Source organism: Myotis myotis, unplaced genomic scaffold (assembly GCF_014108235.1).
Source record: "Myotis myotis isolate mMyoMyo1 unplaced genomic scaffold, mMyoMyo1.p scaffold_m19_p_10, whole genome shotgun sequence".
Taxonomy (NCBI): Eukaryota; Metazoa; Chordata; class Mammalia; order Chiroptera; family Vespertilionidae; genus Myotis; species Myotis myotis.
The window spans coordinates 61824735-61843039 of NW_023416314.1; the positions used below are offsets into that span (position 1 = coordinate 61824735).

Here is an 18305-nt window from a genome sequence, read left to right on the forward strand (position 1 = left end):
TTATAAAGTTTTCAAAATCTTTTCACATTCATAAGTTAGAATAATACCTTACAGCATCTAGCCCTTCATGTACAAAGTTCATAAAAAATTGCATGATCATGGAATAATATTTATGAAGTGAATTTTATATGCTACATAAGAGTCACAAGCCAAAAAGTCATTCCTCCACCATATATATGATATTTATGTAGAAGTTATTATAAGTTTTTGCCTTCCTGAGTCTGATAGGCTATCTTTAATCCTATGGTCCCTTTTCTACCCTTGGTCTGTTTATTTATCATTTCATTTTCCCTCACTAATGTATCAGTTCTAGTTGCAATTCATTGGTGCATTTTAAGACTTAGCAATTACAATACAAATTGAGATTTTCATTGAAATCAACACGGAAGAAACATTTCAGCTTTGTTATAGAGCCTATTCTAGAATGTTCTCTCCTGAAAAAGTTTTCATTCTCTTTTTAAAATCCATTTTCTTTTCCCCCCTACGTATATGAAGTGTCCTTACTTTTTTTTTTTTTTAATCTCCTTTCTCAAGTATAGCAAATTGGTTGTCCCCTTCTGAGATGTGATTGCTTCCGAGATCTTATTCAAAGTCCCTGTCGAACTGGAATGGTCTCTGGGACACTCTGAGTCTAGACCACTTTCAGGGGCAGAACACTTCAGAGATGCGAAACGGAGATGCGCCTACTACTCCAGGTGCCCTTGGCAACCTACTTGAACTCCTCCAGGCCAGTCTATTGCACCAGTGTGTTTTCCCTCCACCCCTACCAATATCTCACCTTTATGAGACTTTCTCTTGTCCCCCCACAATTTATAAAAACATTTCACAAAATTAAAAAACCAAACAACTTTTTGAGATGTCACTGAAACAGTTAATACTTTTAAAAAGTCTACCAAAATCCATTTATGTGCCTAAAGTTTTTAAAGACTAAGACAAAATGTCAAACTTAAGAATTATATCCTTGATATTGCAAACAATAAATAAACTGCTTTTCATCATTTTCTTAGTCAATATTTTACCTTTGCTAAGTGAAAAGCTGGCTGCAGTTCCAGGACTCTGGGTAGGAAAACTATGATAATTTTTCTCTAGTGAATACTATTGCTTTCCCTACAGAATAATACCTGACAATCCTGTGGGGAAAAAAAATCATTCTTTTGTAAACTGGGTTTGAAACAGAACAGGAAAACTATTTTAAATTATTCCAAAGTTTAGATTTTACTCTTGAGCTGCAGTGGGTTTAATTGTCACTGTTCTTGTTGGCCAAGTGTCCTATTCTGAGTCACACATACATCGGACGGCACTGGATCCCACATTTTCACTAGTATAAGCCCATTAAATCATCATATCAATCCAGTGAAGAAAGTATTATTCCCATTTTACAGTTGAGAAAATGAGGTTTAGAGATGTAATTTGTCTGACCCCACAATCTAGAAATGTCAGAACTGGGATTCGAACCTTCTCTTTTCACACCAGGTTTACCTCTGAAATGCTTTTGCCCCAGGCATAAGTGCCATTGTCGGGTCTGCATCCATTTAGATAAACCCAGACCCGTTTTGTGTTGGGTTGCTTATACAGGCTGCTCTGCTTGAGTGCTGTGTGTTTAGTTGCAGTTGGAGAATTTCTCTTAGATTGCCGTTCTTGGATTTCAGAAAGGTGTGCCTGTCAAGGAAAGCCCAGAGAATGCCATGTTTAGTGTGTGTGAAGAACATGACAAAAGACAGGAATCTTATGATTGTTTACGTGCAAAATTTTAGGAAGTGCATTACTCTCTCCTGTCTCTGAGTCTTTTGTAAATTTCCCTTGCTTCAACGAATCACTTAAGACAATAATAATCATTGCAGTGATAATAACTAGGTACTCATTTTGGCAAAGCACTTCATTTTCATTTATAATTTCAAGTAATGAATAGAGATGTGTTTTTGGACTTCTGCATGGTATTTCTCCTACTGAGAAATTTCTCTGCATCTAATAGATGAGTTTTTGATTAGAGTTACAACAGCGTTTCCTTTAACCAAGAAACGCTTAAGGGAATGTGCGGGACTGTTGTTGAGTCCCTAATCTCCGTCTTTGCAAACACAGCAGCCACCCTTACACTTTGCCAGACCCCAGCCAGGCAGCTTTTCATCCCACTCCAAGCATGTCCTAGTTCAGTGCTTTGCATTCATTCCCTGGTCAGTGATTTATCCTTGTTCATTTGGCAACAAGTCCTATTTCTAGCAATGTCAATTTCTTTTTTCTAGTAAGCTTGACTTGGGCACACACCCACAATGTAGACTGAACACACATCACGATTGGAGAAACTTATTAAATAAGAACATATCATTTTAATGAAAACATCACAAAGCAAAAAGTTTTCCCAGATCTCTATCCCCAATCCTCTCTCAATAGCTGACCTTTCTCTTCTCGCCTTTTTCATGTCTAGCAATCCTGACTAATTAAGCAATTGGGTTGAAACAGCTTTTTGAATTCCTCATTTCTGAATGTTTCCATAGCAATTAGTATTTTGCTCCTTGCTCTTTTTACACATTGAGACATACCCTTAGGAGTGATGAGCAATGAAGCCATAAGGTCCAACTTGAATACACTTATTATAATCACTTTTGTACATATCCACTGGGCCTTTTTTTCTTCTTGGCTAAGGTCATAATTTCTGGTCTCCATTCAAACAAAACAGACTTCCCTATGAGCTGGATGTCTTTTAGAGAGCTGCTCTCCAAATGCCAACTCAAGGCTTGGCATATGCCTACATGGTCATAACTGACCAGATGCTGAGAACATATTAATGGGCATAATTTTAAAATTCAATACTGTACTTTTGAAAGCGTATAATAGAGGCAGAGTCTTTAATGTCTTGAGTCCTAAAGAACATACCTCTGTATGTCTTATACATTCCATGAGTTTAATTTCCTCTTGTGTCTGTTCGGTCCAGCCTCCTTCCACCACCACCGGCTGCACAGGGCTTTGGTTGGGAACCATGGTGGCTGGCTGACATGCTGCTACTCGCCGCCCTGGGGAAAGAAGTCTCTAGAAATGTTGTTTCTGATGATGAGCTTTCAGATTTCAAATAAATTGGTTTGGCTTTCTATGCATAAATCATTCCACTTGGGAGCATAGGCTAAAACACTAAATATATCAGAAAAGCTAAGATGCCTAAGGTAATCATATCTAACAATGCCTCTTCATATGGGAGCTTGAGGTTTCAAATAGCCAGGATATGCATTCTCACTGCACAGATGGAAAGAAGAGGTAACATCCTGACTTCCACACTGGCCCCAGCCTCTCATCAACGCAATGGTTCAGCAGTAATTTAGTCAAATAGAATCCATGACCTATATAGCCCATCATCTCTTCCAGTCATGCAACATATGTTTTGTTCTCGTCACTAATAATAAGCCTTTCTCCCACAATTAGCTTAGCAGCCTGGGGATTAAGTATTTCTAAAATAATATTAACCCAAGAGACAGGAGGCCTTTTTTTCTATCTAATAATACCTTGTGAGCACAATTAGTTTCTGACACCTCTGCTGTGCCCCTTAGGCTGTTAAGAAACTGTGGTAAGAGAAAATATTTATTGGAATACTGCATTCCAAAGAATCACAGGCATGATTTAATAAGTGTGGCGATGTGAATTTATGCATCCTTTCAACTAGAGTACTTAAAATCGTTATTAAAGGAGCTTAAAAGTCATACTTATGAATTTTTTGTGTGCTGAAGAGATACTCAGCACTGAGTGTCATGCTGATCTCTAAACTTAAGTAAAAATAATGCTTTTCTCGTATGCTCCTTCCAGAAACCAAGTTGAATAGCAGCTATGGGTCAGACATTGTGCTGGATAATGTAAATAAAAATATGTTCAAGATCAGGTCATTGCCTCAAAGGCTTACACTTTGGTGGGAAAGGCAGATGTCAAGGAGATGATTAGAACAATAACTGATTGTGACTGTGCTGCACCAGGGAAGTACACGGCCTATAAAGCCATGTAGCAGGAGTCGCTAACCTAGTCTGAGGTCTCAGGGAAGGTTTCTTTGAGATAGTAACACTTAGGTGGATATAATAATAAAAATTCTAAAATGAAGTTAAGTACTAATTATGTTGCCAAAAGACTCTTTAGCAACTCTTTTCAGAATATGACTATGAAGAAAACTCATTGAAAATAATTCAGAACTTGTGGAGAATAAAGCATTTGTGCTCTTGTAGTTCAAGTTTGTAGAAATAGATCCAATAATAAAAATAAGTGGCAGCAATGACTTTTCATAGAAACCAAAACCCTATATACATAGCATTCTTATGCAATTTATAAATGCGGAGAAAACATAACTGAATCAGTCAGCCAATGAGTTACACTGGCAGTATCATTATACAACATGCTTTGAAGAAGACACAATGGTAGCAGAAATATACATAACAGAAATTAATGCACTAACCATAGTTTTAAGACAACTCTATTCATAATGTACAGAAAACATTAATTTATGACATAAATTCTTATGAATAATATTTCCATAAATATTTTATTTACTAGTATAATGCATTTTGAACGCTAGAATTTTGCTCAGTTAATGAGAGTTCAGCAATAGTTTATCACTTGCACTGTTGAGAGCCAGGATTTGAACATAGGAAAGAACAAAAACCATTATGCATTATTTGTTTTTTGTCAATGTGCTTCTAATGCTCTTAAGAAAATTAAGCATGAATATACTTTCATTATCCTATCTAATAAAGAGGGAATATGCAAATTGGCCATCACACCGTCACAAAGATGGAGGTGCCCATAGCCACAAGATGGTGGCGCTCAGTCCCCTCAGCCCCGCCAGAGTCCCCCAGTCCTTTCAGCCCTGCTGGGGAGGTGGGGGATCATGTGGCAGGCACACGGTGCAGCGGGACCTGTTTCAGCCCCTCAGCCGCCCAGGGATGGCCCAAGGCACAAGCAAGCCTTGGATGGTGGCTGCCCAGCCACTCAGGGTGGGCCCGAGGCACAGGCAAGCCTTGAATGGCGGCTGCCCAAGGCTCAGGTAACCAGGGCTGGCCGAGGCTTGCGCTGTCGGCAGTGGCAGCAGCAGAGTTATGATGGGGCTGTCACCTTCCCCTGATCGTTGGGTCACCTCCTGCCCCTGAGGGCTCCCAGACTGTGAGAGGGAGCAGGCTGGGCTGAGGGACTGCCCCCCTCTCCAGTGCATTAATTTTCATGCACTGGGCCTCTAGTAATTATCATAAAGAGACATAATGTTATCACAAAAGGTTTTGGTTTGGGGAATGGTTTTCATAACAAACTATTATTTATGTAGGAAGAATATTGAAACCAAGCAAAAATGTATTGAATACATTATTTTTATTTTCTTATTACCATTTTCTATATATCCTATTTTATTTCACATGAGATCAAGGGAAAGTAATGATAATAGCCAACTATTAATGGGGTAAGCTAGAGAACATGAGTGCTTTGCTATTTTCAGACTATAAATCTTAAACCAAATTTCAGACTATAAAACCTGGACAGCCTTTCTCATACCCCTCCCTAATGGGGAGGCCATCCCTATTTCAGCATCATCTGTGCCCGAGAGGATAAGTCCACCTTATTTGGGGTTTTATTTAGCAGCTCCATTTAGTTATCACACTAAATAAAAGGTTCTAGTGTTACCTTTATACATAACAAAGATGATACTTTGCCATTCTTTACTTTTACTTATCAGTGTTTAAGACGCCAGGTGGGAGCATGGGCTGCTTTCTTCAGGAACTCCTATCCTAATATTTACTGAGTATTTATTATGTGCTAAACATGGTGTAAATAGTTGACATTTGTTACTTAATCATAAAAGCTCTAATAAGTTATTATTAGTATTATAACTAATATTAGCAACTGCAACTAATATTACAAATGAAATGTAAAATCAACTTAGCGTAGTTCTTTGTTCATAGTATATGCTCAATAGACACCTGCTGCATTTACCAATGGCTACCATAATAGGAAAGAATTGATTCAGCCACTCTTTATAACTCCAATACCTCCTTTTTCATCCAATCCTCAAGAAGCTCACAATCCAACAGGGACTGCAGTTAACTGGACTTAGATCTATTCTTATTTATCCTCATCATCCCCAAACTAGAAAAGACCTTCTTCAGAGTAGGTATTTTATAAGTATGTATTGAATTTACATTTAATAGTAGAAACATAGTTTGTAAAAAGAGCCAAGATTTATCTTAGCACTAAATTCTAAGAGAAACCATATCAGTAGGTTTTTCCACAATGGACATCATCTGACCAAATATATTCTTCAACAGTGATATTATAAATGATGGCATCTGAATTTTAAATGCCTTTTTAATACTTATAATAATAATAAATGTTAAATTATTTACAATCAGAGCTGAATTATCTTAATTATAATAAGAGCTGAAGACTTGATATAAAGTTAAAATTCAGTCAAGGCAGTTCTGCCAGGTGCTATTTTCAGTATGCTGCTTGGTATTGATTTGATCTGGAACAGGAATAGAGCTGAAAAAACTTGCTGGAGGGGATGGTTGAAGTTCCATTCATTCTTTCATTCAATATTTCTAAAACTATTCAGAGAACAAATAAGAAATGTATATAATTTATAATATAAGAGAGAAGGTACAGTCACATGTTACATGACCAGGCAATTATATTAATGTGATATGGACTGTCAGAGGAGAAGTTCAGAGTATGGTAAACCACATTACCCCTAATTTGGAAAGAAATAACAAGTGAGCTGAAAAGTATAGAATGAGTAGGAGCAAACCAAGGGGACAGGAGAGAAAAAAGTTTGAGGCAAAGGGGACTGAATTGTGCAAAAAGCTCAGAGTCAAAAGAAAACACATGGTACGACTGGGAAATGAAAAAAGAAAAAAGAAAAAAAAAAAAAAGCCCAAATTGGTGGGGTGGAGCGGAATTGTCAAGGAAAGAGAGTAGTTTGCAGAGAACAAGACCATGAAGGGCCCCATTAAAAAGTTTCAACTTTGTCCTAACATAATGGGAGCTTTGAAATGGGAAGTTTTATGCCTGACGACCATGACACCTTTGCATTTTTGCATGATCACTCTAGCTCAAGAATATTATCATAATGCGTAGAATGGACACTACTGTCAAAACTGGAGGCAGGGTCCAGCTAGTGTGACTCAGTGGTTGAATGAACCGCTGAAGTCATTCAGGAGGTCATGGTTTGATTCCCAGCCAGGGCACATACCTGGGCTAGGGGCCTGATCCCCAGTAGGGTGTGCAGGAGGCAGCTGATCAATGATTCTCTCTCATCATTGATATTTCTATCTCTTTCTTCCTCTTCAGAATCAATAATAATAATAATAATAATAATAATAATAATAAATACTGGAGGCAGGAGACCAGTTAGAAAATGTTCTAGTAATCCAAAGAATAGGTCACAGTAGCTTTAACTTGGGTAATGATAGTGGGAATTCAGACTGTTAGAATTCATTTGAGATAAACTTAATAGCTTCAAAGCAACAAGGCTTACTGATATTCGCTTGGAGAAAGTGAGAGAGAGAGATGCCTAGAATGACTCCCAGATTTCTGAGATGAAACACCTGGGTGGATGGTGGGAGTGTCCACTGTTAAAAAAAAAAAATGATGAAGGAGGCACTGGTGTGGGGGTGATATGATAACTTTAGTTTTGGACATACCCATGGGACATTCAAGTGAAAATGTCTAGCAGAAGTAATAGATTCTTTTCACTTAGACACAACAATTCTTTTCATAAGAATGGAATAATAATCATTGAATGCAGAGTTCTGTTTAGTGCACTTAGGACTAGTTGTGTTGTTGATTGAAATAAGATTCACATGCTTTTAACACCAGACAGTGTGCATACTCAGGAGTTGAAATCCTGCTATGGCAGTTACAGAGCCTGAAATGTTTTCCTTCCCAGACTAAACCCCATAATGCACTGTTTCTCCCCAAAGAACCATTTGGTATCTGAAGTGCTGGGTCAAGAATCTAAAATTCTGTGACAAAAACATGGAAGATCAATTGCGAATTGATCACTTTGTCTATGGATAGCATATCTTAGGCTGCATGACAAGAGGGAGCTGTTCTGAGATACTGACAATGATCTTTGAAGAATTTAGTACTTCCTTCCTTACATTATTTAAAAACTTCTTCCAAAGCAACACCTAAGGAATGACAGCAACTTTTGTTGAAAGATTAATTCCTAAGCCCATAAAATGTCAGTGCAGGAATTGTTTCACAACAATAGGGTGTTTATATGATCCAGACAACTGCCTAAATTTTTAAATGTATATATAAATCATGTGATATTTATTTTAATATAAAATTTAAAAATATGTAATCAGTACTGAAAATATATATTAATAGGTTTTAGACTAGCTCAAGTGACTTTGGTAACACTATATGTATACATATATAACTCAGTTAAACATCTGGTATCTAATGGTAAAAAGACTATTTAGAATTAAACATGATGATACTTGATTTAATTCATACTGACCTTTTAACTGTCTCATTTTGTGTTTCATGGTGTCTAAGTCAGCCAAAATTTTGTCCTTTTTTTGCCAGTTCTGTTTTTCTAATTTTTTTGCTTTCTGCAAAGCTAGAGTAATAAAAATACAAGATATTTTATTTTGCATTCTTTTACCAACAGTAATTTATCATGCAAGCCAATAATTTATAAAGAACTTTCTGCTCCAAGAAATAGATTCAATTAGAAAGAAGTAATTAAAAGGTAAGGGTCATTAAAAGAAACCTCATTTGAAAGATGACAGGGCTTAAGGCATTTCTTTATGGAATGCAGGGGGAGAAAGAGAAGAACAGTGCTGTTTTATTATATAGATTTACCATATGCAATAGCCATATTTCATTTTCCACTTCCACAAACTATTTGGAGGTGATGAAAGCCTGGCTTGGAACCACTCATTTTTTAAACATCCACCTACTGCCTAAAGGGTGCAATTCTTAAAAATGAAAATGTGCAGACAGGTCGTCTTCAGTGTGAATTAAACTCATTTGTTATTTTCTAATGTACACCATTATTCTCAGTCTTCACAGACCAAGGATCTCTTTATCAACTAAATTAGACATTTTTCCATGCAGCATACTCCATTCCATTAAGAAAAAACAGGCAATTGTGCAAATATAGGAATATAGCTATCCTTGTGCACATGTTAATTGATAGATCCCTGTTCTTTGCATAAATTTGATGTTATGCTGACATTATACACATTTAATTCATTTTCTTATAAATTTATTTATCCTTTCCTTCATGCACTTACTTGGAAGAAAGCAAAAACAAAAAAAAACCCCTTACCATTGGGAGAGAAAAATGGTTCCCCACAAGATACCCAGATGGCAATGGGGCTTCTGTGAAGGAGGGTGAACAAAGACTCATCTATACCATCCAAACCATCGGATGTCACAGATGTTGGAAATAACTTGTTTTTCACTTTCAGTCTTGGGTTTTCTGGGAAACAAATGACATTTTACCATTGTTCAATGAATAATGAGTAAATCTGCTTACTAAATTAATTTGTTTATTCAAAATATTTCATTTTTCATTAATGACTTGATTCAAGTGGGCAATACCAAAACTGATGCTAATATATAAATTTGATCAGAACTTCACAGAAGCCAAATAATTTATACTAATCTGATTATAGCTATGCATTTTGATTCCTACTTCTGAAGGGAATTTGAGGTGGCTTACCAACACATTTACTCTGAAAAGGGATAACACAAAGAGATTGAAAAACCAAGGAAGGGGGGAAAGGAGTATAGGAATCGATTAGAGCCAGAGATAATTGCTGTAGTGTCCTCATCTTATAAACAAATAATAATGTCTATCTCACTTTGCTGTTGGAAAGATTAAAAGAAAAAAAAAAGGAAAGTACATAGAATAGTGTTTGGTCTATTTAATTGGGCAAGCATCCAAAAAATTCCAATATTTTTATTATTAAATGTACATGAATACACACTGTTTTATTTGCTAGAGGTAAAGCACAATTTAGGCTCTGAGCATCCTAGTGGTCAAAGCAAAATGGAAAACACAATTTCAAGATTTGCAAAGCCCACAAAAAGAAAGAAATTCTTCAGAAGATATACATCTCCTGGTCCTGAGGTCTGAGCGAAGCAATTCCATGGTTTTTAATACAGAAGTTACTTGTGATATAGCAAACAATATCCTACAATAGAAATTAACATAGATTGAGAATCTAATATGTGCTGGGCATTTTACTAAGACATCTACATACATCTTCTCATGTAATTTTCAAAATGATGCTCTGAGGTAGGTTCCTGCCTATTTTACAGAAAAGGTTACTGAGATTTAGTCACATAACTAGGTGGGGGCAGAGACAGGATTAGAATCTAGGCCATCTGCCCCCAGAGCCTATGCCTTTAACCACTGCCTCTATTGTAAGCATGATGCTGAGTTTCTGATAGATGCCTATTTCTCTCAAGTTCTTAAATTCAAACTGATGGCATAACACCAAACCACAATTCAACTCAGGGGGGCAGCTGCTAATGGGCCTGCCTGATTCAAGGATAACCTTTAGAATACAAAGGGGAAGGGATGGCCATGCCTTTTTGTTAGTCCTGCATGAAAAACAGGTTTTAAATAAAAAGAGTGAGAGTATAATCTTCCAGAACATGGAAATCAAATATTCCATATGCTAAAAAAGGCGGAACTATACACTTTAGTGATCAGCTAAGCATTAACTCATTAGAAAACAAAACCATATCATTGTGAAATAATAGAAACTATATAGTAGTATATTGGTCTCTATCCTTGGTTCCTGGCACACAGCTCCTGAAATTCTTCTGATTTTCTAAGTGATAAAAGCACTAGGGGCATCTTCTGTTCTAATGTTTAGTCTTTGACCCAGGTTCCTGGCACAGCTCCTAAGTCCTTTGGAATTTCCTGGGTGATGGCAGTGTCTTTTGCTCTGAGATGACTCTTGGTGGGCTCCCAGATGGAGCTGGTCACCAGAAAGACCAAGCCATGATTACAAAGATGTAAACAGATAATTATAATCAACTAGAGGCCCAGTGCATGAATTTGTGCATGGGTGGCATCCCTCTATCTGGCCTGTGGTTGGGGCTGATCGGGGTCCATCTTGCCCAGTCCCGATCGGGCCAATCAGGGCCAGGAATTGGGGCCGATTGGGGCTGGCCGGCAGGGGGAGGGACCGCAGGAGGTTGGCTGGCCATGGGAGGTTGGCTGTGGGAGTGCACTGACCACCAGGGGGAAGCTCCTGCATTGAGCATCTTCCCCCTGGTGGTTAGTGCGCGTCATAGCTACTGGCCAGTCATCCAGTCATCCGGTTGTCCAGTGGTCTGGTCCTAAAGGTCACTTAGGCTTTTATATATACAGATACGCTAGGAGCTGCAATAGAGGCACATTTTCTGGACCTTCTGAGAGTTTATAGGAGCAGTGGAGATGGGCAGGGGCAAGCAAAGGAACTTGGAAGGCAGAAGGTAAGGACACCTTTGCTTCAAATCTTAGGAAGAAATTTGCATTGATCCAGCCCCACTCTCTCAAGTGGTCTCCAATTGGTTTGGGTTCTGAATTTAAGAACAAAAGCTGCTGAAGTTGCATAAAGTAGCTAAGCTGTCAAACACATTTTATAAATTCTAGGCAATTTATTTATTGTTTTAGTGATAGAGTGAAAGAATCAACATTTACTTTTTTTCTGACCAAACATAGCAGAATCAGCTCAGCCTTGTAGAATGTAACCAACCATACGTTTAATAGTTGTCTCCTTTGTTCCAATGGGGGCTGCCTCTTTCTTTTGTTCCTCAGGGTCTCTGTGGATAAATGATTTATCTAGAGCCCATAAAACCAGTTCACGCAGGGAAAGGATTGTGGTTCCATCTTTAGTATATACTTTGGAGGCTGCTCGGGCAAGACCAAGCTGTTCCGTGCATTCTGTAAGAAGCTAGATAACATGGACTGTAAGTGATGGGGGTAGAAATAGAATGTTGGAGAACCAGCTAGAAATGTTAGAAATATTAATCATGCTTTGTTAACTATGATTGTTTTGTCCTGATTAAAGAAGGCACATTCTAACCTGGCTGGCAGTTACACACCTGGAAATGCAGCCCATCTTCCCCATTTGGAGCTGCCTAATATCATGGAAAGATTAACAAATTCATTGCAGAAACCAGAATCACCAGAATCACCAGCTCTTTGAAGACCCCAGCCCTTTTGCATACCTGTGGGCCTTTGCAAATCTCCAGCCTTCTTATCTGTTAACTGCCCATTTGGCATACCTTTTGGCTATTTCCCCATTTAATTTTTGTCCCTTTACCCAATATAAGCAGCTGGCTTATGGTGGGGTGCAGAGCAGATTTTTGTGGATGACCTGCTGCTCTCCCATACTGCTGGCAGTATTGGAATAAATGCTCGTAATGATTCACCCTGTCTCTGCTTAATTGGCTAAAGTAGTGACAAGCAGCACGGACCCATTGTTTGTCCAGTTACATAAGGAACTGAGAGGAAACAGTGACAGAACTGGGAATGATCATGAAGAGCTTGTTATCTTAGAAATCGAAGAAAATCCTTTAATTTGAGAAAATAGAAAGCTGAATAACTGCCTATTTGATCTTTGATTAGAAACACTTTTTGATATTAGGTTGTTCTACTTAATTTCATACAGCATGAGTCCAGTTTAGCTGTGAAAAGTCATAGCTCCAAAAATTTAAAACGGTAGCTGATGTGTTTCCTTAGAGTATTTCCTTAAAAAATGTTTAACCTAAAAATCCACTTTCAATTTTGTTGCTTTATAAGGTCTGATATTGCTATAGTCATCTTGATAAACTGTTTAAAATACATGAGTAGATGACTTTTAAACCAAAAGCTGACGCATATTATTACTTCCACTTTGCAGATGGGAAAACAGGCTAAAAGAATAATTTTTGCCAAAGATCACAAAAGCCAGCTGTGGGTCCCAGGATGAATCCTGGAGTTTCTAACTTTTGTACTTGGCTTATTTCATTGAACAACAATACCTTAGTTTAAAAATTCTATTTGTATTCAACCAAAGAGGTGAGTTAACAAGGGTGTGTGTGTGTGAGTGTTTGCAAGGAAGTCTCCAGGATAACTTTATGTCATATATAACATTACTTGTAAATTATGTCATTAAGGGTATTGACAAGATCATCCCCAAACATAGGACAAAACTGGGTGTAGCCTTTGGGGTTCTCTTCCTTTTCTGTTGACTACAGGGGACAGCCGCTAAGACAGGAACCACACAGGCCCTGTCAGCACAACCCCGGCTTCTTCGATTTGAAAATCAGATGAATCAAATTATTTATAAACAAATAAGTGCTCAGATTCTGCAGTGATAAAGGAGGTGGCATCTTCTAAAATATGCAGATGACATACAACTTGAAGTTGGAATGGGAAGGAAGGCAGAGAAGGTGCTGTGTCTATCACAAAAATGAAGAAAATCTGGTAGCTTTGTTTTCCCTTTGCTTTTATGTATCATTGCTCTGGACCCAATCTAAAAACCATCTTCTGCTTTCTCATTTTCCTAAGAAATACAATCAAAAAGAAAATCTTTACGAAAACAGAGATCTTGATCTTATCAGCATAAATTGGTGAGACTGGCCAGGGACATTTATCACTCAATTCCACTGCTGTTTTCTTGTCAGAAGAATCACCATTATCATTACTTCCGAGGATGCAAGAAGCAGTTAAGTGAGAGCCACTTACTATGGGGAATGTTTCAGCCACAATTAACTTCCCATTTCGATATCCATCTCCATTTTTGTATGCAATTATTTTCACCGGCTTCTGGAGTGCAGCTGCCGTACCAATAGGAGCTACAACTTGTGTGCAGGTCTTCATCCGTAAAGATAATAGATGTTCTTCATAATGACTTAGAGTTTTTTCAGCCTCATAAGAAGATAAGTCAACCTGATTTAAAAAAAAAAAAAAAAAAAAAAACCATAGGTCTACTCAAGCTTTCTTCTTCTTCTTCACAGTTTTGTCATTCCGGTATACTCTAGTCTCTCAATTTGATAAATATGTGCATGTACATATGTGTGGCATCTACATTTTGAAATGCTCACTCCACATGCTACCAGTATTGGATGCTGTGGTGGGATGGATATCAGGTCAGAACTCATTCTCTTCCCAGCCTGCTGCTGAGTCTTGGGTGAGGTTGGGGCTCTGGCTGTGTTCCTAGCCTCCTCCTGTTTTCTACTTTCCTTCTCTTATGACAGCAGATGGGGAAGGAAGCCAGGGCCAGGGAGAGCTTGGGGCTGAAGTAAGGGGTCACTCACAGTACACATGTTCTCTTAATCTTTAGCGTTAGGATGATGCCCTCCTCTGGTGGCAGTACTGATGAACGAGGAGTGGATGAGCGTGGCCTTCACCACACGGTAACGAGGGTATGAACACCACACTTCACCTTTCCCTGTCCAGCCCTGTACAGGATGCTGCCCCATGGGAAAAGCCCTGTCTGAGATGATGGGACACTGGGCGGGCTTTCCAATCAGCTCACTGCCACCTCCTAACCCGTGGTTGGCAAACTGCGGCTCACGAGCCACATGCGGCTCTTTGGCCCCTTGAGTGTGGCTCTTCCTAAGCCTTAGGAGTACCCTAATTAAGTTAATAACAATGTACCTACCTATATAGTTTAAAATATTTGGCTCTCAAAAGAAATTTCAATCGTTGTACTGTTGATATTTGGCTCTGTTGACTAATGAGTTTGCTGACCACTGTCCTAAACACTCTCCCTCAAGCAGAGGCCAATGACTTCCCCAGAGGACTGACTTCCTTTCTCCCTCAGAGTTATTGTTTCAGCTGATATGTATGTAACTGTTACTATCCCCTTCTCATCCTCTCCCCACAATGTGTATCAGGTCTGGGAATGGGCAGCAAGCCTTGATGAGCACACCAGGCCCAAAGGTTGCCCACCTCTTAGGAACGGCTCCTTTTTATACAGCGGGTTAAGTTCCCCTTAGCTCTTCTCATGTCTAAACTTGAAAGAAAGGCTTTTTTAAATGGTGCCATTTTAAATTAAGATCACAGGAAAGTGGCAGAGGTTTTTCTCTCCATAAGCTATAAATAATATTAGACATGGGTGCGTGAATTCAGGCCCCCAACCTGAAGAGTCATTGACAACGACATATCAAATTCTCCCCGAAATGCTGCATCTTGTAAAAAGGACTTTACCCCGTGGATATAGGCAAAAAAGCTGCTCCACTAAGTGAAGATTCGCAGTGATTTCCTCATCTAAAAGCAACACAGAGAGCAGTGGAAGGTGTCAGTAGATGATTAAAGCCGCAGAAGTGCCCAATTAACTTCAAAGAGTGTATCGAACTATTAATAGACAATGTATTTTAAATTACAATGGGAAAGAAAAAATCAATGCAGGTGAAATGGTAAAGGTGCATCAGAGGAAGATGAATTGGACGCTTGGAGATGAACTTGAGTGCAAGGCAGATAATGAGTGCATCAAAGTTTCTAAAGTGATGCCATGTAGGTATTAGCAGAGCTCAGATCCTTACACACCTCGGCCACACGGATGGTCTTGAAAGGCCCTCGTGAGAAGGGCCTCTGGGTCTCGGAGCCTGAGGCACAGACGAATGGCAGCCCTGCAGGCAGCTGCTTCAGTCCTTTCTCTCCTCTCAGGGATCGTCCACAGGCCAGGCACAGTGTCATTTTTTTCTTTCCAGAAGGTGTGAGAGAATAGTATCCCTAAAAAGAGGGACAAAGGTGATTTTACATAGAAACACCTAAATTATAGCAGCATTTTTGAAGAACACTTTACAAATAAAGCATTTTTATAATTCCCGAATGAAATCACAACATGAATGTATTATTTTGCTCACTAATAAACACATATTTTTAAAAGAGAACATATTTCCAAACTCTGTTGACTAAAAATGCTTAGAGACAATAACAATTCAACATAATGTGTATAACTTTTGCCCAGAATCAGAGTTTCTTGGAGGAATGGCTACTTCCATATTTGGGGCAAGAAATACACAAAATGAGCAAGGGATATCATGTGGTGCCCAGAAAGAAAAATCATCATGGAATCGTGTCAAAAACATACAGGAGCCAACATAAAGAGTCTCCACAGGCCCAAAGTGGGACAATTTAAAAGCAACAAAAAGAATGATAACTAAAACACAGAATATGTTTGAATATGTAAAAATCCTGTGAGTTCATAATGATGCTAAAAACGACAACAAAAAACCCTAACAAACAACAAAAGCACAACTCATTGGAGTAAGGGAGCACCTGTGGAGTAAAGGAGCACCAATTTATACATCTGATATTTGGCCATTAGAAAATGTGGCTGATTATTTGCAATGATGGCCACAATAAAACTACCTGGACTCAAACCAACCAACCATAAGAAGAATTTTGTAGGAGAACCTGGGAAATATAATTAAGAACAGAGCATTTGAGGAATTATTGTTAATTTTGTTAGATGTGATAATGGCATAATGATTATGTAAGAAAATGTTCAAATTTTTCAGAGGTGCATGCTTATGTTTGAGGTGAAGTGATATCATGTCTGGGGGGTTGTAAATGTTTCTAAAGCCTGATAAGAGTTGAATTTTGATGAGAGGTACCTGAGAATTCATTGTACTAATCTCTCAACTTTGCATATGCATGAAAATGTCCATGATAACATTTTAAAGTACCTTCACATAGACTCTCTAATTGGCTTTGTTCTTCACAAGGCTGAAAGTTACATACAGTCAGAGTTAGTACCACCAGACTCAATGTACTAGTACACAAGATAAAATGGAAGTTCAGAGAGGAAAAGGATACCCAAGTAGCACATGGCAGAGATGAGATATAAAACCGTGACATCTGATTCCAAGCTCTTGGCTGTTCTGCCTTTTCCATTCTGTTCAACCACTCCTTTAAGTACATAGAGCTATCTCAATTCAAAGTCAACATTGACATCATACTTTCAAAGACGTCACTCTCAAATTTCACTATGAATTTCTCTATCAGCACATCTGATTTCCACTTTTCTACAAGTTACTGGAAAGCAGAAAATTAAATATCCCCTCTCGGGTGGAACTTAATGAATATTACATACAGAAAGAATCATTTAGATAGAAAAGCATGGTATTCATGATGAATTGTGTGCCAATTCACTCATTAGCAAGGATCTATAATAATAAAAGGGTAATATGCTAATTAGACCAGATGTCCTTCCGGACAACCTTCAGGAGGAAGTTGGGACTGCGAGGGTCCCAGGTGCCAGAGGAAAGCTGGTGCCAGCAGCTGGGGGAAGGAAGGCCTACTCTTGCACGAATTTCGTGCATCGGGCCTCTAGTATTTCTATAAAGTGAAACTTCTCACCCAATATTTTGTTATCCTGAGGAAATAAAGAAAAAAAAGCTTGATTATTTATTTTCCACTTTTAAAGTAATGAATTTGTTTTCATAGCATCATTTAGTTGTGACCAATGAGTTGTTGCTGCTGTTGCTTAATATCAGTATGGATTTAAATATATCTGATGTATGTCAATCCACTGCACTAATTAGCATATTAATGCTTAAATGGTTCATCTTTGGATAGTGGGAGCCTTTCCAAGTTGACTTGTTTCATTTTAAGACAGTCTTACTACTCTGACAGTGTATCTGCTAACAGGTATGAGTTCACAGACAAAATAGAAAGAGGTACAGGGGACAGCACAGTCAAAACCAGAGAGATGCAAAATCGCATGGTACTCCTGGACATCTCTCATTCAGTGGAGCTAGAAAATGATAAGTGAGGAAGGAGCAGCAGGCCCTAGCTGGTTTTGCTCAGTGGACAGAGTGTCAGCCTGCGGACTCAAGGGTCCCAGGATTGATTCCAGTCAGGGCGCATGCTGGGTTGCTGTCTTGATCCCCAGTAGGAGGTATGCAGGAGGTAGCTGGTCAATGATTCTTTCTCATCATTGATGTGTCTATCTCTCCCTCTCCCTTCCTCTCTGAAATCAATAAAAATATATTATTTTTAAAAAGCAGAAGTCCAAAAAACTAAAAATGGAACTCCCATTTGAACCTGTGATCCCACTTCTAAGAATATATCCCAAGAAACCAGAAACACCAATCAGAAAGGATATATGCACCCATATGTTCATAGCAGCACAATTCACCATAGCTGTGAAACAGCCCAAGTGCCCATCAGTAGATGAATGGATTAGAAAACTGTGGTACATCTACACGATGGAATACTATGCTGCTGTAAAAAGAAAGAACTCTTACCATTTGCAATGGCATGGATGGAACTGGAGAGCATTATGCTAAGTGAAATAAGCCAGTCAATGAAGGAAAAATACCACATGATCTCACTCACTCAT

General features: G+C 38.5%; 1 protein-coding gene across 1 annotated transcript in view; it reads right to left on the bottom strand.

The window, feature by feature from the left end:
• The window catches only part of LOC118663601 (doublecortin domain-containing protein 1-like), a 73820-nt gene that overhangs the window by 18101 nt on the left and 37414 nt on the right, over positions 1–18305 (bottom strand). The window contains exons 11-17 of the mRNA XM_036323398.1: positions 15503–15688; positions 13697–13900; positions 11717–11918; positions 9293–9445; positions 8477–8578; positions 2872–3008; positions 1480–1659 (exon numbers count right to left, since the gene is read on the bottom strand). Of these exons, the coding sequence (XP_036179291.1) occupies positions 1480–1659; positions 2872–3008; positions 8477–8578; positions 9293–9445; positions 11717–11918; positions 13697–13900; positions 15503–15688 (1164 nt within the window). The remainder of the gene's footprint in view (positions 1–1479; positions 1660–2871; positions 3009–8476; positions 8579–9292; positions 9446–11716; positions 11919–13696; positions 13901–15502; positions 15689–18305) is intronic.